The sequence below is a fragment of the Lissotriton vulgaris genome, chromosome 7, assembly GCF_964263255.1.
Source record: "Lissotriton vulgaris chromosome 7, aLisVul1.2, whole genome shotgun sequence".
Lineage (NCBI taxonomy): Eukaryota > Metazoa > Chordata > Amphibia > Caudata > Salamandridae > Lissotriton > Lissotriton vulgaris.
In genome coordinates, this window is record NC_141695.1 from 1,625,512,821 (window position 1) to 1,625,539,292 (window position 26,472).

General features: G+C 42.7%; 1 protein-coding gene across 1 annotated transcript in view; it reads left to right on the forward strand.

The window, feature by feature from the left end:
• The first annotated feature begins 1,668 nt into the window (after positions 1 to 1,668).
• Positions 1,669 to 26,472, forward strand: part of JPH2 (junctophilin 2) — a 411,671-nt gene continuing 386,867 nt past the window's right edge. Inside the window, exon 1 of the mRNA XM_086932570.1 lies at positions 1,669 to 2,779. Within this exon, the coding sequence (XP_086788696.1) occupies positions 2,401 to 2,779 (379 nt within the window). The 5' untranslated portion in view covers positions 1,669 to 2,400. The remainder of the gene's footprint in view (positions 2,780 to 26,472) is intronic.

The following is a 26,472-nucleotide window of genomic DNA, read 5'->3' on the forward strand; positions in this document are numbered from 1 at the left end:
CGAGGCGTCCGGCAGCATTAGGTATGTTTTGTTAAATTATAAATTTCCCCAGCCACTTATTGCCAACAGCCGCGACCGCTATTACAATGAAACCGCTCCCCCCCCCAAAAAAACCCCATTATTATTTCTGTCCTCCAAGTACAGACAAAAAAAAACCCTAAAAGTTTTGGGCCGTGGTGTCAATTTTAGAATCTGTGAGAGAACAGCTAAGTTAAGGACTCACCGGTTCATTTTTAGTAGGGGTTTGATTGGCTAAATGGAACCCGGACGAAGAGGTAATGCGGGAGACAGGGCTTTAAGTGGGCCGGGTCTCACTGGTGCTGAGCACTGGCAGTTTTTAAAGGGGGCCTCAAAACGGGTATCTATCGGGCTCTGTTTTTGTGCCCTGGCACAGGCGGTCTGGTTTTTTGTGGACTGTAGTGACGGCAGGCACATCAATGTGCACGTGCTCACACTGCTCACTTCTCACTAATGGAGAAGTTACTGCATGACGTCATGCCAGGTGAGTGTTGTAGGGGGAAGGGAAATCCTTTAAAGAGAGTCATTTTTTCTCTGGATTTCCCTTTCCTTTTTTGAAACTCAGGAGCAGCAACACTGTCATGCTGTCACCAGGGCTTTAAGTGGAAGTTTTTTTCCAATATTAAATACAAGCGATAGTTTATCTTATGCAACTAACAACCATTGACAAAGCCAATAGTCCTGACTTCTTGTAGGTATGATGTTACTTGTTGTATCATATATCCGGATGCAAAGACAGAAACAGCAAAATACAAGTTGGGCGGCACACTATGCTAAGCACAGATTTCTAGTTTATGTCTTTGTAAACCACGCCCTTAGTTTTTTTCATCCCACTTAAAACCCTGGTGAGGCTCATTCTCATTCATGAATTCCCTAAGAATGTTCACACAACACCTGATGCCATGAAAGGATGCTCCCAGTTAATATTCAACTGAATGACGCACACTGGAAGAGAGAGGGTGGTATATAATCCCCGGGACAGCACGCAGTATCAAGTAACAGAGCCAACTCTTGAGTCAAACACCAGTGCGCTAATTAATGAAGAGGAGGCAGCCCCCCCTCACCCTCAGACCCCTCGCCCCTCCCTCCTCCGTCGCCTTTGGAAGACGGCCCTAGACTGTCATCAGGTTTTCCGTGCCTGCTTCCCGGTAACAATGACAGCTCCGAGGCTGGGCTCATTGTGAATACAAGTGGAGTGATTGAGTGCGGCCTCTGCGGCCGGAATACAGAAAGAGTCCGGCGAACGCAGTCTGGCTGACTGGCTGGAAAGAAGTTCGTTGTAAACGCTTTGTGTTTATTTTACCCTGGGCCTGTAGGTTTCAGTGAACTGATGTACGGGAAAAGGGCGTTTACATTAAAAAAAAAAAATTAAAGTGACATTTCAGGAGACATGGTCGCACTTTTTTTTTTTTGCATCTATTGTCTGTCCATACACGACGGTCAACCGTGGAGTCTCAGAGGCCCATCAACAATGATACGCCTTTTTGCTGCCCTGAAGAAAAGCTCGAAGCAGCGCAACTAACATAAAACCAACATAAACCCCGCGCTGCTGCCGCCTCATGCTCTATTTTTAAGCACGCACTTTTTCCCAACCGGCCCGGCCCTCCCCTCCTCTCCTCTGTATTCCTGGCGACGACTTTTTTTTTCTCTTTTAAAAAAAGGCCACGGAGCCCTGTGTGAGGATTGGGATTTATTTTTGGACCAGCGGGGATCTGATAGCCTTGTTGGGGCCGTTATAACATTTCCACCGCTCCCACACGCAGAGAGCCTGCCGGAGAGAGGGTGTCCTGACTGGGAAGGGAAGGCGGGCTCCCCGGAACCAGGCGCACCATGCCATGATGCTGCACTATGAGGAGGAACAATTCAAAATCCCTTTGGGTCACTTGAAGCCGCTGGAAACTTAAGTAATGCAGACCTGGAACCAGTAGAGAAGAACTCAACAAAAAACTAAAAAACTAAAAATATTAAGAGTCGTCTTACTAGAAGAGCAACATATCTCAGCCAATCTTAGGTAAATCAACAGGATTTATTCTCCACTGAGGCACCTTGCGGGATTGAAATATTTTCGACAGGAAGGAAAACTTGTGAATCAGACAACTGCTTTTACCCAATTTATTTTTGTGTTTCAGCAAGGGCTCATTGTTGCACCAATTTATAAGCTGTGATTTTTTCCCCTGAAACTTCTGCATTACACCTGTGTAGAGGAGGTTGGCCATTTGGAGGCACGCAGGTCAGCACTGAACAAGTGTTTTTTCTTGTACCAAAAGTTTTTTCCTTAATTGAAATTCTGCAGTGGCCTAAAATTAATTGGAAATACTCCTAAGCAAAAACGACGAAAGGAACAACTTGGCAATACGCGTGCACCAGGAATTTGATGGTAGAATGAGCGGAGGGCGCTTCGATTTCGATGATGGCGGGGCCTACTGCGGCGGCTGGGAAGGGGGCAAAGCTCATGGCCATGGGATCTGCACGGGCCCGAAGGGCCAAGGGGAGTACTCTGGTTCCTGGAACTACGGATTCGAGGTGGTGGGGATCTACACCTGGCCGAGCGGCAACACCTTCGAAGGCTATTGGGCTCAGGGCAAACGACACGGCTTGGGGATCGAAACCAAAGGCCGCTGGGTTTACAAGGGAGAGTGGACCCATGGCTTCAAGGGACGATACGGAACAAGGCAGAGTCTAAGCAGTGGCGCAAAATATGAGGGGACCTGGAATAATGGGCTGCAAGATGGATATGGCACCGAGACGTACGCGGATGGAGGTAAGGACCAATTGGTTGGATAATGGACTTATCCAAGTTTATAAGTGACTTTATTTGTTGTTTTTTCTGCCACAAATTGAGTAGGCCTCTAAATGATTTTGGTGAACCAGAGCCCAGTACAAGGATGTTTGGGTACCCCAAGCCAGCTGTCACTTGTTTCTACAAGTATAATTGCAACTATTGAGGCTTTGAACCATAAGAAGGCAATGTGTAGTGTAGTGTAGTGTAAATGTCAGCCCTCGCATCAAGGATATAGTCTGCCTCCAAAGGAAGCCTAATGGAATATTCAGGAATTGGTAACTGCCCCCTTAAGGGTGCTATGAGAGGAAGATTTTTCCCTACTCACTTTTTTGTTAGCTTTACCAGCCACACAAGCTCCTCTTGAGAAACAGACCAAATAAGGAGAAGGCCTCAGATTTCTGTTGGTCTGCCAGAGGAGTAACTAAACCTTTTCAAGAAGATTGTTCAATAAATGTTATTCATTTGGTGTCAGCTAGGTGTGAAGTTATAAAGGAGGATGGCGAACATTCTAGTGCAAAGCATGGGGGGCACGCGTCATTTCTGCAGCCTTACTCTTAAATGCACGCGCTTCCCCTAAGTTCTGCAAGCAGGAGATAGTTTTTCAATACAGCTCGAGTGACCAGATTCAAGGAGCTATTTTCTTCATTCAATGAAGCCTATGAATGTAGAACATAAATTGTTTTTTTTATAATATGAATATCGAAAACAATAATGCATCTGATTAAAGCAAAATTACTTTAACATTTTAGAATAACTTCGCATTTACATATTCTGGTACAGAGGAGTTTGACACTCTTCAGCTGCACATTGTAAGGTTGACAAATGCATTGGTAAGGCTGTAACTCCCCTTAAAATAAAATCTGCGGCCATTAAGCGATTGGAAGTGCTGACGAACCGAAATCACTTGGGGTGTATTACACTTGGAAAATGAGGGGTGTCGCCTTACCCTCAGCAATGTGTGTGTCAGCTGCAGTAGAGAATAAATACCCGCTGCGTAAAGTAACCCTTGCATTCCAGTCACTGCTCTTTCCACGTACCTTGTCTCCAACAAAAGACGAATTTGTATATGAACTTTACAGATTTATAGTGCTTTGAAGTATGTAGCGCTTGAAGCAGAGGAAAAAAATCGCAAAAGAATGGTAGTTCATAAGAAAGACATTTCTGCTTAAGTTGACTGATCCGTTCTATTTTGCACTTGCCATAAAAAGGGCCCTGGGACGGACACGTGGTACAGATCTTATTCCCAGTTTTGTCTTATAGTGCACCTGTCTGGCCATACGTCTTCGACGTGCAACTTAAACGTTCAGCTCGGCGCTGGCGGGGGCTTAACTGCCCAAGGTGCTACTGGCAGGGTCGGACTGGCCTGTCCTGGCAGGTCAGCGTGTTGGCCGGTTTTCTGGCTGTTTGTGGGTCTGTTTTACAGTCTGCTGATTCGGTTTTACTGTTGATTTCCCTGATATTAAAACAAACCTTGTCTGCAGCAAGCTTAGATGCATCCAGTCATACCTGCATACCTTGTAAAACACTTATACTGACTTTACAAGTTCAAAACCTCCCCGATTTGCAAACATGACCACTTTTTTAGCTTTCCATTTCACTAACTGGTACCACTATTATTTTGGTGCCCAGGCCTATTTTTTGTCCCAGTCAGACACTGGATGTTAGGAGTAAATGGGTAGTGGGTTAATTATATAGCAATCGAAACAGTGATCGGCAGTGGCGTATCTACACCTTTTGCCATACGTGGTGGTCCCTGCATTTGCCGCCCCACGAGGGCTGCAGGTATGAGCGGGCGGCGGGTGCTGGCGATCCCTGCGTTTGCCTCCCAAGATGGGCGAAAGTAGGAACGGGGCAGGTGCCGTCCCTAAAACACGTACCTGCCCATCCCCCTTTGCTACGCCGCTGGTGATCTGCAAAAATGTCACACACACACATAATATTGACTTGTGATATATCATCAAGGTACGTAGATGTAGAGTTAGTGATAGTAAATCTACATTTCCCGAAACAAATTTAGCTCCATAATACAATTGTAGTAGATATTGTGGAAAAAAATATTTTTGCAGGTAGATATTCTTAATTGGATATTGTGAGATATAACCCTATAAATCAATGGTTTTACTTCCTCCATTAGAGAGAGAGAGACGGCACAGCTGCTGTAGCGACTTGTCTTGCAACCTGGTTTCCAGTCACGTAGTAAACATAGTCAAGTGACAGGTGGGATTAAAACCTGTGCTGTGGTAAAACTAAAAACTGTAAAAAATCCTGCATGGGCGTGGCTTTGGTGTTGACGACAGGATGATGTTTTGGCCGTCAAAATGCGTAAAGGCACTGGCGCTTTTCTCATTGCACCTCGTGCGATATAAATCAGACCTCAACATTTGTCCTGGGAATAAATCAGTCCACCATGTTTTTTTGTAAAGGGCATCTCACCAACTGAGGCACGACTATAATGCTTACGGCTCACCCCTTACAGTAGATGTAAATCACTGAATGGGTGGAATGTTGTCAGCGTGACTCTATGATAAAGTGTGGCCCATACCAAGTCTATATAAGCAGTCTTAGGGTCTATACGCAGGGCTATATTCCAATGGCAGAAGTACGCTATGTTTTAATATAACATAACAAACAAAAACAGCAAAAGGCTTGATTAGGAAACCCTTAATTTGTAAGCATAGTGTGAGCACCTGGGGTGGAGACAAATCATACTCTGAATGACGTCAGCCAGCTTTATTTGGAATGTAGACTTCAACCTGTCTGTAGCACCCCCCCTCCAGGGCGCTGAGACGCCTTTCTTTTTACATGGAGATGTTCTCACGGTGGCCCTGATACTGCTGTGTTGGGATGCACATGGAACAATTTTTAGGCCAATTGGATATATTCAAGCAAATTGACATTTTCAGAAAACACTTGTCACCATACATCTGTCAACTGGATGGGAAGTCATCAATGCAGCCCAAAGACAAAGACATCCCGATTTTAAATCCATTTATGAGGCTTCCCTGGCCAATGCCTAGTACATACACAGGCATGTGCTATGTAATTAAAAGAAGAATATATGATGAGTGGGGTGCTTGCCAAAGTTTCAGCAACTCAGACTACATTCCAATCCTTAATTGTTCTGCCCACAGATCTGCACCAATAGGCAAATCACTATTGATTCTACTCTAGTTGGTGCAGTCCATCCCAAATTGCCAGGCCATGTACACTTTGAAGGGAAACACAAGCAACCACATTCCAGATTCAGCCCTACAGAAATGTATGAGGTGCAGCATGGATCATATGACAAAGTGAGCACAAGACCCATGTCTTCACATACCAGTCACGCCCAGTGCATCACATTGAACCACCAAAAGGATGATAGATGGAAGGCTTGCAAAGTCTCAGCCTATGGCAGTTACTCAAGCCAGCCCAGAGAACAACAACATACAAATCAACCTTGGTGCTGCTTACGTCAGAACAGCCAATCCCAAATGATCATTTCACGCTTCCACTTGACAGGTACACAAGCCAACCCAGATCAGTGATGCAGCTTGGAACGTCACACTTTGTGGCACATTAAATTTACAAGAAGTGATGGGCAGACTGCTTGCAGAAGTCTCACCCACTGGCAATTGCTCCATCTGCATTCCAGTCCATTGTTTTTTGCCCACTGTGCCATTCAAGACGTGGATTAAGCATATGCAAATCTGTGTTGACCCTGCTCCAATAGGTACCAATCAAAAGTACTCCCAAAGAACCAGCCCAATTTAAACATGCAGGTCTCATGCCCTCTAAATGGAACTCAAAATATTTCAAACAGGTTTCTGCCTTGTTATGCTTCTTCAGTGCAGCTGGGGTCCTATGGAGAAATGAGCACTGGCCTCACATCTGGACATAGATGTCACACTTAGGCCATCATATTAAAACTAAAAAAGATGAGGCATGGATTGCTTGCAAAAATTTGAGCTGCTGCCATAGGATCACTCGCCTACCTCTATCCCCCTGCCCCAAGGAAATGCCAATGCCATAATACAACATCTCATTAAGAAAAATAAGGACAGTAAAAGAGATGTTCCACAGACCTCTGAAAACTGAATGTTGTCAACCTCCCAATAGCTGGAACAGCAGAATGAAAGCTCCCTAGCATGGCCACTCCAAGGAGCAGTGGCCTCAGTCATTTGAAAGCAGGGGCGGTTCCTCTATTAGGGCGGAGGAGCGTCGCCCCACTGCTTTCTCGCAGTGCAAGAAGCAGAAATGTAAAATGGTATTTTAAATACCTTTTAAGTTTCTGCTTCTCGCGCTGCGAGAAAGCAGAACGGCATGCTTGGATGGGGGCGAATGGGTGGGTGGGTCAGTCGGGGAGGAGTGGCTTGCCCAATGCTGTGGACCCTGACTTTTTGGTGGCCCTCGAAGGGTCAGTGCAGGTACTCTCCCTCTCAAAATAAAAAAGTGCCAGTACTCAGTACCGGACAGTACCCGCCCATTTAAAGCACTGGATAGACTGGGAATGAAAGAGAATATACTCTGAGCTGCCTACTTATAGACTATGGCTTGTTGCTGACCAATCGCCAGCATGAAGAGCTTGGGTCTAATCCCACTGGCATAGGACTTTTCACTGGCACAAAATACTCACCTTAAGTTCCCCAAGTGCCTCTTGCTGATTGCCGTGAGTTTTATATTGGGGAAACATCCTTACTTCGCTGCAGTGGTCATTTAAAACTTTTGCACAAGAACTATTCGAACTTATGTACGGCATGCAGCCCATATCCTTGCAGCAGTGTGCAGAAACATGATTCAGTCATATATGCGAACTCCTAGCCCGAAGGACAAAAGGCAGTTTCATAGAGGATGACAAACTGCAAATACATTCCTCATGCATATAACCCCGCTAAGTTGGGGCACCCAATGGTCCCCATGAGCAATGTAAGGCCAGGGCCACTGGAATTTTGCGGCAAAAAAGGGCCAAATTGTGCAGCACGGTTGAGTAAATTATGCAACAAGAAAAGGCAAATTATGTAGCTTAATGTGGCTCATTTTGCTATAGTATTACTTCACTATTTGTTTACTTTTACACTGCTGGGGCATTGGTGGCACCTTTTTAGTACAAGTTTAACACCCCAATATAGCAATAAGCAAAAGAAAGGTGACCAGTCAACCTTTGCAAAGGGCCTTCCACTGCACAGCAACACATGTCACTGCATTTTTAGTAACTTTTGACCTGTTTGAAGAAGCATATTTTTTTTACGGATTATGCGGCAAATGAGGCAAAGCTATAATTATGCTAAAGACTCCCCGGCCACACAATCACTTAACCACAGTGGTCTTGCTTAAGTCCACTTTCAGCTGCAGAAGTTGTAAATATCAGGACACCTACAATAACAATAACAGTGTCTACAATAACCCTAGTTCTTATTGCATCAGTTAACCCGTTAGTCGCGGCTGTTTTTTCGCGGTAGTGCGGCGTTTTGAACGAGTGGGTGGGGCCACGTCGGCCGCTGACGTTCGCAGCACCAGCCCAGCAAAGTAGGATATTGTGCCAGTGTCTGATCAATGGATTTTATTTCCAGTGTGGGGTGTTTACCTATAAGCTTAAGATGAGAGTGAATAGGGTAGATGTGTTCCATACCTCTGCTGGGGCCTTTATATGATTACAATACTAATATGAGAGTGACGTAAAAAGTAACTGACGCTACCAATCAGCGGCCAGTCTTCATTCTAGAGCAGGGGTCTTGAAACTGGAGGGCAAGCCCCACTAGGGGGCTTCAAGCGATCCCAGGAAGGGCGTCTCTGGCCAAAAGAAGCATTGTGCTAATAACAGTAATCCTCATTTCTGATAGTCACACTGTGGATACTTTTACACGTCAGTAAGGCGTGCCTGACCAGAATACTATGTTTGGCAATCATGTATTTGATTATATTTTAAAACGATAACAGAACTTACCTGCAATTTTAATAAGTCTAGATATATTTAAACATTGGCAGTTTATTAGAATATTTGTAAAACAATTTTGAGGGTGGGCCCACTGATTTTTTTCAGTGGGGGAAACTCAGCATTAAAAAGTTTGAAGACCACTGTTCTAGAGTGTGTTCTCTTTTGATACTAACTACAAACTTGGAAAACGTTCCACAATTTGTTTAGTTTCCTGAGCTTCATGTGTTGCTGTTAAAAACACAGGATTGTGAACAAACTTCCCCCAAAAAGTAGGGTGGAGAACTTTCCTGAGAAAATATTTTTTTTCTTTCTATTCTCATGTGCACCTGCTCTTAGCAAACATTTTTTCCTTCAACTGTTGTAATACTTTATGAACTTCTTTAAGTTCAAGAAGATTGTTATATTAAATAAAAGTTGTGTAGGAAAAACCTTTGCAACTTCACACACACAGAATTCGCGAAATGGACCAGTTGGCTTGATAAGGGGTAGCTGAAGATTGTGATCAAAGCATATGAGCATCACGGTCACATTCCAGCAGAGGACTTGGGGAAAAGTAAACGAAGATCAAACTGCAGACATTTAATATCCTTAAGCTTTCCTAAAATCGGCACACACTAAATGACCCTTTTAACCGTGAGCGATTTACTTCGGTTCAATCTAGGAAAGGAGAACTGAATGTTAGAACATTTATTTAATTGGAGAAATATTTTTTACTTTTCAACACCAGCATTATCTTATGTGGAACTAAATATAATGTCAGGTCTCATTGGCGTGATAAATGCCAGTTATGCTTGAAGGCTACTTTTACATTAGCCACAGTTCTGCTTTTGATGGTTCAGCCACAACAACAACCCATATTGTACATTTGGAAAACAAGCCTTTTCTTTTGAATTTTGATGTGGTAAGCCATGTTATAATTGACAACTTTGCAGCCACAATAAACAAAAGTGACCACTCCTTCCACATCTGAAATCTAAGACTTAATAACTAATGTAGACTCTACTTTTTATAAATGAGAGGAGATAAGGTAGGACCTGGCAGGCTGTTGGCATACATGCACAGAAGAACATAGCCTCGACCACGTAAGTAAAGCAATCATGGAGCAACTTCAATAACCTTAGATATAAAGTACACCTTTCTGTGAGTAGTGATGACTTACTCCTGCTTTGGGCGTGACTTACTCCTGAATCTCTAGGCCTGATACACAAAGTATATTCTCTGAGAAGTTGGCTTGATTTGCAAAGTATTTCCTGAAGGTTTTTTCTTCTGTTGTCGTTGTGAATTTCACCTGAATATCCAACACTAATTCTCAAAGCATCAACTGTGAGAAGTTGTGTATTACTCACAGCTTAGGAGTGATTTACTCATGATGTTTCCGTAGTGATGCATGCTTCCACAAGGGTAAAAGCTTTGTGAATCATTTTTTTTGTTGCTTTTAGTAATAATGCCTGACCCCTGGAAAACTTATTAAGAAGTCATATTCAAGAGTGGAGTAAAACACAACAACCCACAGAAAATTATTTGTGAATCGAGCCTATAAATTCAGCTGTAAATCACAATACAGGAGAAAAAAACTCCTACAGAAAAAAATAATTGGACCCTTTGGATCCAATTACCAAAGAATTTGCTTAAACTCTCTTTTGGAATCTTCCCTAATAACTACTGAACACTAGAAGTTTTCATAAGAGTAAATCAGAGCTATTCACAGCAAAATCATTGTGAAACCACCCCATTGCGTCTTACTCCAGGCTCATGTGTGAATGTTCATACATTTTCAGGAGCAAGACTTGCACATTTAAGAAAACAAAATGAATGGGCCCATGAGCAAGCATATTTTAGTCCTAACACTGGTGAGTAAATCACACCTCAGCCTGGAATAAGACATAGTTACTCAAGACAATACTTGGCCAATCAGACCTGCTAATTCAGGAGTAATTCACACTTTAGACATGCGTAAGACATTTAAGGCGTGATTACGAGTTAGTAAGTCAAGTCAATAAACTTTATTCGGTTGTTCGTGTTGACAACCATAAAAGCATTCACATTACAATTAATAGCACACATGTTCATTAAAAGAAAGAGAGTTCAGTTATAGAAAATCACAATATAAAAAACACTAAACTACATCAAACCTTCAGATCGTTTAAAATAGAGTTCCTTTGAAGAAAAATAAATAACAGTTCATATATTAGTGTTATTATCCTTCCATACTATTTCTGAATTTCACTGCCAATTTTAAAAAGCTACATATATACAGAGTGTATTCACAATTTAACAGCTGGAGAAAATGTTGTGCAGGACGAAATTGTACAAAGTTCAATTTTTTCAGGCAGGGTTTCAAATATAGCTTCCTTGGTATGACATAAAAAGGACAAAAGAACAAGAAGTGTGCCAGGTCTTGCGGAGACTTATCGTCGCAGCCGCAAGCCGGCAACACTTGTCCTCGATGAGCACCCCTAGGAACAGCCAACAAAAAATGAAACAGGTTGAACCTGAACCTTGTCAATAAGAAACGGTCATAACTAGACATTTGCCATGTCAGGTAGGGTTCCATGAACAAAGTGCTTTTAATTAATATATGATTACGTACACTTTCTTTTAATAGTTCACATGATTCCCTATCCTGTTGTCTAGAATCAATAAAAGCGTTCTTGACCGTGATAAGATCCATTTTGGTAATGGAATCCGGAAATAAGAAAAGTTCAGGGCGGCCTAGGTCAGTAAAGCACTTATGTAAGTACTTTAGCCAGGGAACCTCCTTCCTGTTATCCCATGTAAGCGCTTCTCTTAGAATAAGCTTGGTCAGTGGGATATTATCATTTAACCAACAATTCATCCAGCATAACAAGGGATTCGCTGCAATTTTATCACTTACATAGGGAACCCCCAATTCCTCATGCACAGAAAAATTTGCTGTACCCTTGGGAACCCTTAAAATCTGTTTTGAAAAGATGTTTTCGACTATCTGTAGTGCATCCAGAGGAACATATCCCCATATTTCACTGCCATAGCATACTGTGGTAACACTTTTGGCCTTGTAAAGTTGGAGTAGGGCGGCAATTCGGCTATTTCCCATTTTTCTGGAGAAATCCAGTATGGCCGCGTTTACCCTAGTAACATCTCCCTTCTTTTTTTGGATCACGGGTCCCCAGTTTAGTTGACTATCAAAGAGGACCCCAAGGTAGGAGAATGTATGAGTTACAGGGATTTCTACTCCACTTACATTTAAGCGGTTGGGTTTTTTAAAGCCTTGACCAACCTTCATTATGTAGGATTTGGTGTTATTAATACTTAATTCTCTTGACTTCATGAAAGAGTAGAAGGAATCTAATAGGATTTGAAGTCCATTGGCCGTTCTAGATAGGAGGACTGCGTCATCCGCATATAGTAAAACCGGCAGTCCTCTTCGACCAATATACGGGTAGTCTGTGTTAGTGCTTAAAAGGTGCTCTTCCAAATCATTAATGTAGAGGTTAAAAAGGAACGGGGCCAAAATGCACCCTTGTCGGACGCCCCGATACACTCCAAAATCTTTGGTCACTTTTAGGTCCTGGGTGTATCTGACGTTCGCTTTGGTATCAGAGTGCATGTCTTCTAAAAAATTAACTAAGTTTATATCCACGCCCATTTTTTCCATGGCGCCCCAGAGCTTCTCCCGACTCACGCAATCGAAAGCCGAGGAAAGGTCCATGAACGCCATGTGGATCGTTCCTCTTCGGGCCTTGGTGTACTTCCCAATGATAAGGTACAGATTTAAGCATTGAGAAATAGTGGAATGACCAGGCCTAAAACCATACTGGATTGGGGATATTATATTGTTTTCCTCTGACCATCTGACCAATCTGTTTAAAATGACTCCTCCTACAACTTTAGCCACGGAGTTTATTAGTGATATTGGTCTATAGCAGGCAGGGCTGCTACGGTCTCCTTTCTTGAAAATAGGCACAATTGTAGATACCCCCCATGATTGTGGGCATCCGCATAACACAGCCGCATTAAGTACTGCTGTGAGGACCGGCGCCCATAGTGCTATACATGATTTGAAGAGGTCAGGCGGAAGACCGTCAGGACCTGGGGCCTTGTTGTTTGATAGACCGTTGATTCCCTTTATTATTTCGTCGGTTGTGAAGCATAATAAAATTTCACTACTTTTATTTGAGCTGTGTTCTGCCTGCGAGTCATTATTTTTAAAAATGGAGCTGAAATGGGTTATCCATTCTTCCTCTGGGATGTTAGTGCCCACATTTAGAATACTAGGACAGTCAAATATAGGCTTATTGATAATCTCCCAGAACTTCGAACTATTTTTTAGCGTCTCAGGATCTAGCAGTGACTCCCATACACTTTTTTTGACTGCTCGCTTGCGGGCGGCAAGTGACTTCTTATATTCAGCCCGCAAGCCCCTAATGATCAATGGATCTCTTGGTTTTATTTTTAGGGCTTTCTTAAGCTCACGGCTAGCCTTCGAACAATTACTGTCAAACCATTTCGGGTTACTATATGAATTGATTTTCCCCTTAATAGGTGTCGTTAAAAATGACTCCACCTTCTTGGCAATCTCATTGAAAGATGTCAAGATTTGTAATGGTGCTGATACAGGAGATGTGCATACCGTCAGTTCGTGATTGCATACAACATTAATAGAGGTATAAAATTGATCGCAATCCACCATTGACCATTTTAGACGACGCTTGCCATTAATGCATTTTATAAGGCCGCGATCCTCTGGAGAATTGCGCTTTTCGAGTAAATTCACGCCCATTGTAATGCATAAGGGGTTGTGGTCGCTATAAATGCTTAGAAGGATCGAGAAATCCTCAGTAATGTTAGCAAAATCAGCCGAAAGAAGAATGTGATCTATGTAAGTTCCTGTGGCATGGCCTTTGAAGGTAGGGGTCAGAAATACAGTCTGGTCAGATACTGTCGACATTGCTGTAAATAAGTTGTTTTCATTCATTAGATCATTTAAACCTGAACCCCTCCGCGAGTGTTCAAAGTGAATTCCTTCCATACTATTGCAACCCATTTGTCCAACAGGTCTCACGCTAGGGTTCCCACATAAATGTGTATTAAAATCACCCACTAGTATCTTAAGGCGTGGCAGAGAACTATCATTTGCCCGTAGGAAATCACGCAAAGGCTCTATATTACAATCTCCAGACTGATTCACTGCATTGTAGAAATTGATCAATACAAAATTAGTTTTTCCCCTCTTGAATTCTAGGATCTGGATGTTATTGTTACCGGAGTAGTGTTCAATTTTATGACATATAAGTGACAAGTTAACAAAGATTGCCAAACCCCCTTTAGCTCTTCCAATAGCAGAAGGAGCTGCCGGAATTATAAAGCTCTGGTATCCTTCCAGATGTACATTTTTCCCCACTACCCAAGTTTCTTGGAGACATATTATGGGATATTTTTTAACAAAGGACAACCAATCTTTGTCTTTCAATTTGTCGTGGAGTCCAGCTATATTCCACGATAGTAATAATAGCCCCTCCTTGCATTTTTGAGATTCACATTGTATTATGTCCATTTTCTCACATGCAAGTGAGCTAGTGGGTATTAAACCAGTACTGTAACATTCCTGAACTGTCCCAGAAATGTCCGTATTCTGAGCTGGGAGAAGAGCTAAGTTTATATCAATTTGTAGACCAGGATTATCGTTTAGATGGTTCTCAGCACCCAATACCGCAACTATACTACCTTGCGATTCTGAGACTTGGGTAATATTCCCTAAGCCTATGTCTTCTGGTAGGCGATCATTGGGGGCAGTGTTACATAATGTATCAGGTAGTCATTCTACCCCATCCAACCCGCCCTCAGCAGAAAAGACATCATACCTGTTGGAAATGGGAATGTTAAAGCAGTTATTAAGGTGGTTAGGGTATTGATGATCTATGTGGTGTGATCGTATTGGATGATCCCATCTATCCCGACTATAGCCCCAGTTGTTAGTTGGTACATCAAAACCCCATCCATTTGTTGTTTCTGGCCATAATGGCCTGGAGTAGGTATGAATAGGCTTAGGATATGTCATGCTCCGTTGTTTTTTGCCAAAGAATTCCAAAGTAAGAGGGATGATGGTACCTCTCCTACGTTGCGGCGGTAGAATATTTGGAAGGATATTAGGTAGGACCGCAGAGTTTACAAAGTTTATAATTATGCAGTCCCCTTTAAATTTTTTGGGATTTTGACCTATCCATGCGACCCTTCTGGCTGATTTAATATCTCCGACTAGCTGTTGTTTCCCCCATGGGGCCAACCTCATATTACCCGATAGCCAGTGCAGTGCTTTGCTTGTTAGCGCCGTGGGGGATTCAGATTGATCTGGTGCTAGTGAGGGAGCATTTGCTAATACCAGCACTAAGGGTGCCGCATCTTCGATAAAGTGTAGTGTATCTTCTTCTACACTTGATAGGGTTATTTCAGGAGGGAGTGTAAGATGGATCTCCCTTGGCAATAAATGATTGGGCGCAACAGTTGGGGTCTGTTCTAATTGATTTACCTGTAAGATGTTGGAAGTTGTGCCTTCATCTGATCGAAAACCAAAGGCCTCTTTTACAGGTAAAACCAAATTTTTAACTATTTCTGATATGGTTGACACCTCTTCCGTTATCTTCTTCTGATCTGCACCTAGTTTCTTTACATCTGCAGATAGCTTATCCAGTTTGGTCACTACTGGTTTAATTAAAGCTTTGAATTTGGTATCAATTAAGTCTGCTATCCTAGAAATAAGTTCTTCATCCACATTTGACTTCTCATCGTCTTCTACTTTCCTCCTACCTTTTTCCCTACTTCTCACTGGTGACGCAGCCCTCTTCCTCCCAGGACAAGCTCCACCACGGTGTGGTTGTGTTTTTCTACACTTTCTGATAGCTCGAGGAGCTGGGGCTTGAACAAGAGGGTCAGCATCGTTATTTGTTTGCTCACTCTCTTGTACAGTTTAATCTTGATCTAGATCAACTATCTGAGAGTCCGAATCATTAACCGTGGCTGTGTCTTGTCCCTGTATTATTTGGATACTCATGTTTGAAGTACCATTTTCAAGTGTATCGGGATCTTAGATTGCACTTCCCTCGACCTGAGAAGGGATATCAATCCACGGTGATTCTGGTGAAGGGCTTAAGGGGGATAAATTGGGAGAATGACTGAGACCTAAGGATTGTCTCCTATCGTTATTAATCTTTGACACAACTTGTACCAAGTCCTGACCCTTCCTTCCCTCAGTACCGTGGTCTTTTTAGCGCCGGGATGCCCTAGGGTAGCTGCGCGCTCTAGAAAACCTAAAATCAAATCAAATCAAATCAAATAGTTGTCAATAGTATTACCCCCCACAACTAAATTCTTTTTTGTCATTCTTAATTATACTGATGTTAAGTACCAGACTTTAGCGGTCAAGCAAAAAAGACAGGGCACACAATCATACGATGCAAAATGTTCAGAGTGAACGTTAATAACAGGGATTTAAAGTCTTACTGCAACCATGTAGGTCTGGTTCGACAGGGGCAGAGTAGCGTGTCCAGTCCAGTCTCAGCCTGTCTCGGACTGTCTAAGACTGTCCGCCCTTTGTCCGGGCTTCGTCCGGCGTCCCGCACACGCGTCCCGCTATGCGTCAATAACACGTTTATATAGGAGGAGCAGGGGCGGGAAGAGACTCCAGGTGCGCTATGTTGATCCTGCGCGGAACCCTGGGTCTCGCAGTCCCGTCCCCTGTTGTAGCAGCCTTACACACTCCTCGGCGAAGGTAGGAATCACCTCTCCTCACGATACTGCTGGCAAAACGGGAAGAGATAAACAAAGAGTCACTGTCTCAGCACACAGCTGCGAGCGGCTCCCGCGAAGCGGGGGCCGCGAGCTGTTTTAAAGAACAGGCCAAGCAAACGGGGAGGAGCAGGGGCGGGAAGAGACTCCAGGTGCGCTATGTTGATCCTGTGCGGAACCCTGGGTCTCGCAGTCCCGTCCCCTGTTGTAGCAGCCTTACACACTCCTCGGCGAAAGTAGGAATCACCTCTCCTCACGATACTGCTCAAAAGAGTGTGCCGCCTGGTTAATCCTGGATAATAAACCGTCAAGGCGCCAACACGATACACGATTACGAGTTAGTAGTTTTTTCCAACCATTGTGTGCAACCACCTTCATATGCATAGGACGGAATTAGGAGTTGAGTGTTATTTAAATCATCCAATAATGATTACATTAACAACATTCATTACATTTTCGGCAGGTCAAGCCTGCCAAAATTTAACAGGTGAAAACCATATGGTAATTTCGGTATCATGCAGATATTGGTGCATAAAACACCCAAATCTGCATGTTATTCCACAGAAACTCATAATAGGTGCTACTTATTGCACCCGGTAAATAGCAAACCCTGTGTTATTGCTATTTACCAGGGGGCATATGTAGGTAGCCGTTTGGAATTCGCAAACGGCGTTTTGATATGTAGGTGCCACTTAGCAAAATAAGGAATCGCAAAAAGTGCGATTCCTTATTTTGCTTACAGCATTGCTTATAGCATTTAAGGAATCGCAAAATTGCTATGTAGGGGTGCCTTAAAAATTGCGAATGTTTGCATAAGGACTCGCAATATACTACCTACTTCAAGTAGATGGTATTTTGCGAATTCCTTCAAAAATGCATTTAAAAAAAAATATGAAGTGCCATGTGGCGCACAGTCATGCCCTTAGGGCATGTATGTGCGCCACATGTACTTACAGGCATATTCCAGGGGTGCAACAGGTGTCCTTTTGGACACCCTGGCACCCTTGGAATTGAGATTCTCAAATTGGGATTTTCTCATAGAAAATCGCAATTTGAGAATGTATCACCATTCATTCCTATTGGCCTCTTAGCCCATAGGAATGAATTGGACACTCATTCCTTAATTGCGATTCGCAATTTGCTAATCGTAATTAGGAATGTTAGAGATTCGCAAAAAAATTGCGAAGTTTTACCTACATTCCATTTTGCTATTCTCAAATAGCGATTCCTTAAAAATCGCTATTTGGGAATCGCAAAATGGAAATGACCTACATATGCCCCCAGATGTGATAAATAGCACGCTTATAGAAAAAGCTGTGTGAATCGGTCCAAAAGTAGTTTGGGACACTATTACACACACTTGTAGAAATAGGAGGTGACATTTTATCGCATTTATCGTACTAAGAATAGGGATACTAATTTCTCTATTCTGCACGAACATGTACATTTTCATTTTAATCACATCTTGCTTTCCATATTCGAAATATTTTCGTCCTCTAATTTCCTATTCTCGGTGTTTATCCCTGTAAACACTCTCCACATTACACTTCCTCCATGGACATCTCTCATTCAAATTGAAACCTCACACAAAGTCACACAATACAAAAGGAACAGTGATATGACAGGCTTCCTGTGCCACCTATGTCTACAATAACAAAAGTAGCCCATGAGCAATGACATTTAATTTGCATATATAAAATCATTTTTAGTAATGATGTGGCTGCTGCAGCGATTTTAAGGTTTTGTTTGGATTCCTGAAAAAAGTCAGTTTTATAATCGATATCACTAAAACCTTGTCAGCAGTATGCCTCAATATTCTTGTCCTCGTTTTATTTATACTATTGTCATCATACCATTGAGTTTCCACCTCACCCTTGAACAAAGTGCCTGCAATAGAATGTTTATATAATCCATGCTGAACCAGTGAATCGTACCCCTCTGCACACAATGGCCTGATTACGGCTATAGGTGGTATTTATCGCACATGATAAATAACGTTACTACAGGGTACATTATTTATAGAGTGCGATAAATACCACCTATTGCGCGTTGTTGAGGAATTACGGGGCATATTACCAAGGGTGGTGATATTGAATTATCTCCGGTTTAGCGGTCGTTTTAATAATTCTATCGCTTTATTACGAAGCTGTCGCTAACTGATGTTAGCGACAGTTTTAGGCGATAGCGAGCGGTTTGGGGTCCGCTTTGCATGTCAGCGATATTTATCGCTAATGACATGCAAAGTGGGCGTTCCCAACCTGTTAGCGACTGAGACAGTCGCTAACCTCGCTATCTCCTATTACCAACAGAGGCGTAGCGATGGAAATATTCCCGCTATCGCCAAAAACTAACACCTGCTCTGACCAGTTCTTATCCATGTTATCTAATGGGAGGTGAATAACATGGCTAAGAGCATTTGGTCGCTAATGCCTGAATATCGCTGAATTTTCAGCGATATTCAGGCATTTCTCATGATTTTTATCGCTTTTGAGATAAACCTTGATAATAGCAAGTATCTCAGCGATAAAAATCGTTGAAACGTGGCGATAAAATTATTGCCGCTAACCCTGCTTAGCGATAAATATCGCTATTTCTTGGTAATATGCCCCTACATCTGGAATTTAGAGTTTCCGTATGATACAGAAAATACTGTATGGCTTTCTCTTGCCGAAATTTAACAAAGGTTGAGTTATTTAATGTGTGCAATAATTATTGGATGCTGTAAATACCTAACAACTCATAATTTATAGGCAGGGGTTTACGCATGGGCCAGAATTAACCACACAACTCATAAGCAGGCCCAATATAGCTTCGATTTAGGCTGACATCTCATGTTTGAGATAAACATGCAAAGTAACTGTCTCCTTTTCATAAACAATGTAAGTACACATAGCTGCTGACTTACCCTTTAGTTGGTGATATTTTATTACACTGTTGCGCCAAACCTGCGCACTATGGGGCAGATTTACACGCCCCTTGCGCCACTTTTGCTTCACTTTTAACATGGGAAAAGTGACGCAAAAGTGGTGCAGGGGGCTTGTAAATCTGCCCCTATGTTCCAGAGGTGATGCACTGGATGGGTGCAGGGGCTTTTTTCAACATAAAACAATTATTTCATGTTGTTTGATGTGAATTTCAAATACTTTCTCTTGATTCTTTGTCCTCAAATTTTTGTTCCGTGTGTCAGGCATATGGATTGTCTACCAAGCATTGTTTTTCAGAATCTAAGGTGCTTATGTTTGTGCAATTTTGTTGAGCACATAACATAATTATTGGGATAAGAAAATTACAATTAAGTGCATCTGACTCGAGCATCACATTTGGATGAATTCACACCTTGTACCTAAGGTTGAAAAGCATGCTTGGTCATAGTATATTTCTACAGTAATAGTAGTTAGCCAGGTCTGGTGACTTACAGCCTGATTCATCAAACCGAAATCGGCTCACAAAGGGCCAGATTCTGAGAATCTGGCCCTTTGCGAGCGCTATTTTTGCATTTGGGATTCATCATCCCAAATGCAAAAATCGCAATTCTAGAAATCGCTAAATTGCGATTAATTGCATTTAAGGAATCTCAATTTGAGATTCCTTAAATGCAATTCATGAAACATTTTAAAATTGCGAATTCGCAATCTGGGGCCGTTATTTACCGCGAAGTCTAACTACGTGGTAAATAGCAAAAACTTAGAAAAATGCACTTTAGTGCATTTTTCTAAGTTGTATGTTACACACACACATGTCCTTTGGACATGTGTGTGCGCATCACCAGTGTACATTACCATTTCATGGGTGCTACAGGGTGTCCTTTGGACACCCTGGCACCCTTGAAATTGCTTCCTTATTTGCGATTCGCTAATTGCTAATCGCAGATAAGGAATGACTCCCCATTCATTCCTATGAGCCTTTAGGCCCATAGGAATGAATGGGAAAGCCATTCCTTATGTGCGATTAGCAATTAGCGAATCGCAAATAAGGAAGCAGTAGAAATCGCATAAAATATTGCGATTTCTACATGCATCCCGTTTTGCGAGTCTTTAATAGTGAATCCTTAAATTTCGCTATTAAGGACTCGCAAAACATGACCATGATGAATCTGGGGGTTAGTGGACTAAAGCAGCCACTGCAGGGCCCGGCCTGTGTTCGACCTCATGGTCACAGGTTCAAATCCCGGTGAGTCCTCTCAGCCTTTCATCCATCTGAGGTTGAAAAAATGAGTACAATTGAGTTGGGTAACAATAAACATCTGTTATTGAGTCCCAGGACACCTACGGGAAATCGAGCGTTTTATAAATACACCTGCCCCTAGTGCAAAGTTGGGAATCAAATCATGGTTTCCTATTGAATTAATGGTGCCTGTGTTTCTGTTTGAAGCAGCACGAAGGCAGCATTAATTTTCTGCTATCATTTAAGTGCCTTCTTGGGAAATCTAAACCTTCCTATTGTACTAGTTAACTAGATAAAGCTTCATCACAAACAAGGTTTATTAAGATCAAACAGTATTCAACAATATATAATTTCAGTGTTAAAATTTATTTGTGGGTGAAGGTACAAATTTGGCCCCGGAAGTGGTGCGAATTTGGAAAGTTTGCACCAGTGAAGCTGGTCGAAGTTTTTAGATTTCAACTGACTTCTCTTATGCGAAGTTTCCTCTCTGCCCTCAAGCCACAGGATATCCATCCCTTCGTGAAGACGTTGGCAACAAGCATTGGCAAAGTCAATAGGTTTCACTTATGCCAAATCTGTTGGCTTTGTCAATGTTTTTTTTTTAAATGTTGCACAGCCATGCAAACTGCTGTGCTACATAGCTTAAAGTAAAAAAAAATAAAGTGATGTGGCATGGCCGGACCATGTCATAGCGCTTTTAAAAAAACATTAAGCTTTGCAGATACAAACAGGTTAACATTTTTATATTCCTATGCTTAATGTGCAGTTTTATATTCTTGAACAATTGCCCAGCTAATCAAAGTGTAGTTAGCTGGAACCCTGAGCATGTAGATGCTATGGCGTTACAGCCAGAGCTGCTGGCTTTGGAGCTGGGGAATCAGATTTGTGTCCTTGCAGCAGCTCAACATCCTGTGATACTGGACAAATCACATGGGACCTGATTACGACCCAGGTGGTCTGGGAACACTTGTCACTTTTTGGCAGTCCGACCACCCACATATCTGGCAGTCGGATTACATTGTGGGCCTCCAGACCGCCTCCACACCTCCGCCGCCACCAAGATCCGAGATCCCGCTGTGGCGGCGGTGGGGACAGCGGCGGTCAATGCGGGTGGTTCCGGCACGGGCAGCGGCATGTGAATTATGACCTGCCTTTTCGCCAAACGTTTGATGTTGGGGACACCGCCATGAAAAGGTTGGTGGAGAGGCAGGTAAAGGGCCACAATAAGGGCCCCAGGACGAATAAACCCATGTGGATTGTGGCTGGGGCACATGGAGTGCCCCCCTATGCCTGTACTGTTGGGTTGCACACTGTTTGAAATCCATGACATAGGGCATGGAAACAGTGTGCCCGGCATCGGCTTCAGATTCTCTCCTAGAGCTGGAGCATGTCACCGCTTTGGCTGCACCGCCAGGCCACTGCCAGCCCCTCAGTGATGCCGTAATGCGGCAGTCGGTATGCAGTGTGTTCCCAGCCGCTACCACGACTGGCTGGCCATCCTCCTGCCAAACTCATAATTGGCCCCTTAATCTCCCTGTGCCTGTAAAAGTTAATGTGTCCTTGTGTAATGGAACTGGTGCTCATGTAAATCACTCCAAGTCCTTCCGGTTGACTTCGAGCTATATAAAACAAGCTGTGTGGGGTGGGTAAAGGGCATACCGTGACGGCAATGAGGTGGTGGGAGGGACAGGCCAGCAACCAATGGGGAAGGTGCATGCAGCAACAGAAATGAGGTGGTGGTAGGGATGGGCAAACAATGAACAAGAATGCGGACGCTGGAAAGTAAAAAAAAAACACACATACAAACAAGTTAAAATTGTTATTTGCCCTATTCTTAATATGCAGTTTATATTTTTAAACAAATGGGCATTGCAATTATCAGTGAGTTAAAGTGTAGCTAGCTGTAACTCTGAGCATGGAGAAGCTGTGGCATTACAGCCAGAACTGCCGACCTTGGAGCTGGTGAACCAGGTTTGAGTCTCTGTGCCGGCTCAACACTCAGTGATTCTGGGCAAATCACTTAATCTTCCCATGCCTGTAAAAATGAATGTGTTCTTGTGTAAGGTGCATGCAGCAACAGAAATGAGGTGGTGGTTCGGATGGGCAAGCAATGACGTTCAGCAGTTCGGGCTGTAGCTGTGTCTAAGGTTACTCTGGGTATTAACTTGGGAACACACGTTTTGGGACCCGCCCATTTTTCTAATCCCTTGACGGATCACCACAAAACTTTCAAGCAGCTAAAGGGAGCGTCATACTAGTTTTTAATTTTTTGCGAGGATTCGTCAAACGACCCCACAGATAGTGGCAAATGAAAAAACACTCTTCCAATGGAAGCTAGGTCCTAACTATAACTACCTATTGGCGACTACCAGTAGGTAATAAATACTCTGTGATAAACCTAGATGACAAAACTACACATGGGTACAAAGGGGCTATAACGACTTTGTTCCAATGGAAATGTATTGCCTTTTACATGACACAGAACAGCTTCTGCCTTAGATCCCATGACTAGCGTTCCAAAATAGCTTTGAAAAATCCACAAGCAGATCGAAATCTCTTTTAATATAATCTGCACTTGGCTCAAAAAGCAAAGGGATGTCCTCTGTGTAAAGCCAACGTTTTAGACAGATTTGATATTTGGCTAAAATTCAACTGTTTATGAATTAGAATAGTAAGTGATCCCAATAAGACGGGGCAAAAGTAAGCATGAGAGCGATGAAAGTCCTTCCTCATCCTCACTGATCCTATGAATTAATGAATATTAATGAACCAAGTAATAACTCTGTGTTACAAAGACTTAAACAATCTGATACACTGTGAGGATACATTGTGAGGATACATTTTGTCTTGGTCAAAAGCCTTTTAAGGTGCAGAAATAAGAAGGCCGCTGTAGGCTTTGTGTGATAGAAGTAGACTGTTGCTTATATGGACCAATACATATTTGATGCCTGGAGACATCCAAGAATAAATCTTGTTTGAGCCACATGGATAAGTCATGGGATCACATGAGCCTATCACATCAAGACTACTCCTGAATAAAATGTAATCAGAATTTAACAGAGTGGATTATTGGTATGAGTCACAGAGTTTCTGATTCTTTTCCAGCCACTTAGAGGTGATCATGTTTTACAGATGGAAAGTTTCACTAGTGCTTTCACCCTGCCAAAGTGCATTTCTAATATCATCAAACTGGGGATGAGCTCAGAACTGAAAAGCTTCTACATTTGGCGGGTATACCATCCTTGCCAGGGGCTTTAGCTGAAGTGGGGATAGTTTATGGCCTCATCAATCTCCATCGGTGTCAAGGTATTTGGCTATCTTTGGAGACAGTCAGTGCCTAGAGTAGGATAACTTTGGAAATTGACAGACCGGCACACAGGAAGAGGGTCTGGTTCGGCATTTCATGAGTAGGGGACATCTCACAGTGACAATAAACTAAGTGAGAGCCCACTAAATAGAACAGATTTTAGGGATGGGGTCATGAGTACATACAGGCTGACATGTCTATCCAGAACAAGGCAAGCTATACCATGCAGAAACAATGAAAGACAGACACCACTTGAGCAGCATGCATGTGAGGGTCAAATAGCATCTACCATTACCTCAGCTTATGAAAAACATACAATTTAAGTGTTCCAAACATGAGGAAGCAAATCGTCCCAATTATGAGTACTGTACAGATCATTCCTTTGGGTGAGCCAGTATGTCTTCTGACCACAGGGTTACAAGCAGAAAGGTATTCATAACTGAGCTAGTAATTGTTGCCACCTCTGGCAGTCAGACAGTAACTTTGAGTGACTCGGCAGTAGGCATCCATACTTAGCCGTGGGGTACACTTTGGATGACCACTGATGAGCATCAAAGAAAAAAAGAAGGCACAGTCAGCAAACCTGCACAAAAGCACATTGGCTTAGGAAAGTTGTGCATGGCCATTTTTGTTTTTAAACAAATTCACTTTCTCTGTAGTACAGGTGCTATCACACTAATGTTATGAGTTCGCACACATACTGCAGCCAGCAGAGCACAGAAACAGAGAGCAGTCATTGTCACTCCATGTTTTGATTTGCACTGTGATTGAGTGTCATGAATCAGACTGGTAAACAATGTTGTGTCAAAGATTATAAATGACAATCCACCACTCTCCAATCTAAAAGGAGATAGGATGCAGGAGAAAGGAGACTCCTGCAGCTATCCCCGCCTCAGTGGAAAATGGAGCATAGGGACAGAGGTAAAGATTCACAAAGGGCACTCCCCACTCATAGTGGAGGCCCTGCAGTTATGGCCCGGGTCTTTTACTTGTGATGTGACCTCCTTACTGCAGTTACCCATTGTGGAGGTGCCACCATGAGTGCAGAGCCCCAGAAACGAGTGTGGCAACTCCTCCAAGAGTGCAAAGGATCTTTGCAGTGGTGTAATGCAAAATGATGATGCCCCCCCCCCCTGCAGACTTTTTTGAGGAGTCCCTGAGCTTCCCACGTCTCATAGATATTCATTGCCTTTTGAGCTGAAAGGGGGCCCCCAAGAATAGTTGGGGGACCTCTGAAGGCTTTGGTGCCCCTCTGTGTCACAGAGTCTGCTGGAGCCTGCACTATGCCCCTGGTCTGACTCGAGAGAGTGTCAAGTTTCAGTCAACGCAGTATGGGCTATGTGGTTTCTCCTGCAGCCCCTGCACTACTCAAGGCACCAGCAGTGTTCATGAAGCATTTTGCCTTATGTGTTGTTGGTAAAAAGTTGGGCCTTGATCCACCCCAGATTAGTACATTGGGCACCTGGTTAGAGATCTATATGTAACCAGTAGGTCATAAGTTTGTATTCTGGCAGAACTGCCTCAGCCATTCATCCTTTCAAGATCGATAATACCTATTCCCTGTGACATCCCAAATTTTGAACCTTGTGCAATATATTGAAAGAATACAGTGAATACCTGCGTTTAAACATTACCAATAAATACATGTTTTACATTAAATGTGGCAATACCACATGCATATACCTGCATATTTTAGCACAGTAAGTAAGTAAGTAAGTAAAATATTTATTTGTATATGATTAATTAAAATCTTTACAAAATTGAAAAATGTCCATAGTAATTTTTGCTTTAATGTAACAAACAAACAAAAAACAAAGAATAAGGTGCATAAAATTACAGTGATGTTAACAGTTATATGGTTAGCATCATAGGATTAAAAGTTCATATGGCATGGGTAAGTCTCTTTCTTATTTGGTCAAAGAACTTCACAACAACTTGACAGTTCAGTTTAGTGTCGCTAGTAGAAAAGCACAATATGGCTGCCTGTCTGCAGGTCCGGACGGCATAAAGGTTAAAAAAAGGACGTAAGAGATTGAACCTCAAGTCCTTTACGCTAGGGCAGATGCAAATCACATGAATTATGTCTTCCTTGCCGGTTTTGCACATGCGACACTGTTGTGAAGGGTTATTTCTCTCCCAAGGTGGAAGATGTGGAAGTATGGGAATTACACCAAGTCGTAATTTTAGGAATTTTTCTTTAACATTTATTTTCATGCCGATACTGAAGTAAGCTTGTGGCCGCAATTTTTCATAGGCTCCCACCGTTAGCCATCCATGTGCTCGGTTTGCTAGGTCTTTCTTGTCTTCTATCGCTGAGATTATGCTAGCTGATTTTTTAGCTACTTTTTTAAAGGACAAGAGATCCATTGATGTTTCCCAGGTTTCAGTCAGGCCTAGAACTTTGAGCGATTCATATAAGTAGGCTCTCGGCGCGAGGTTGCGGTGCCGAAGTAGTTCTTCCCATAAGTTTGCACATAGAGATCCAGCATCTGCATTGCGAATTTTATGCCAGTTTGTTGCATA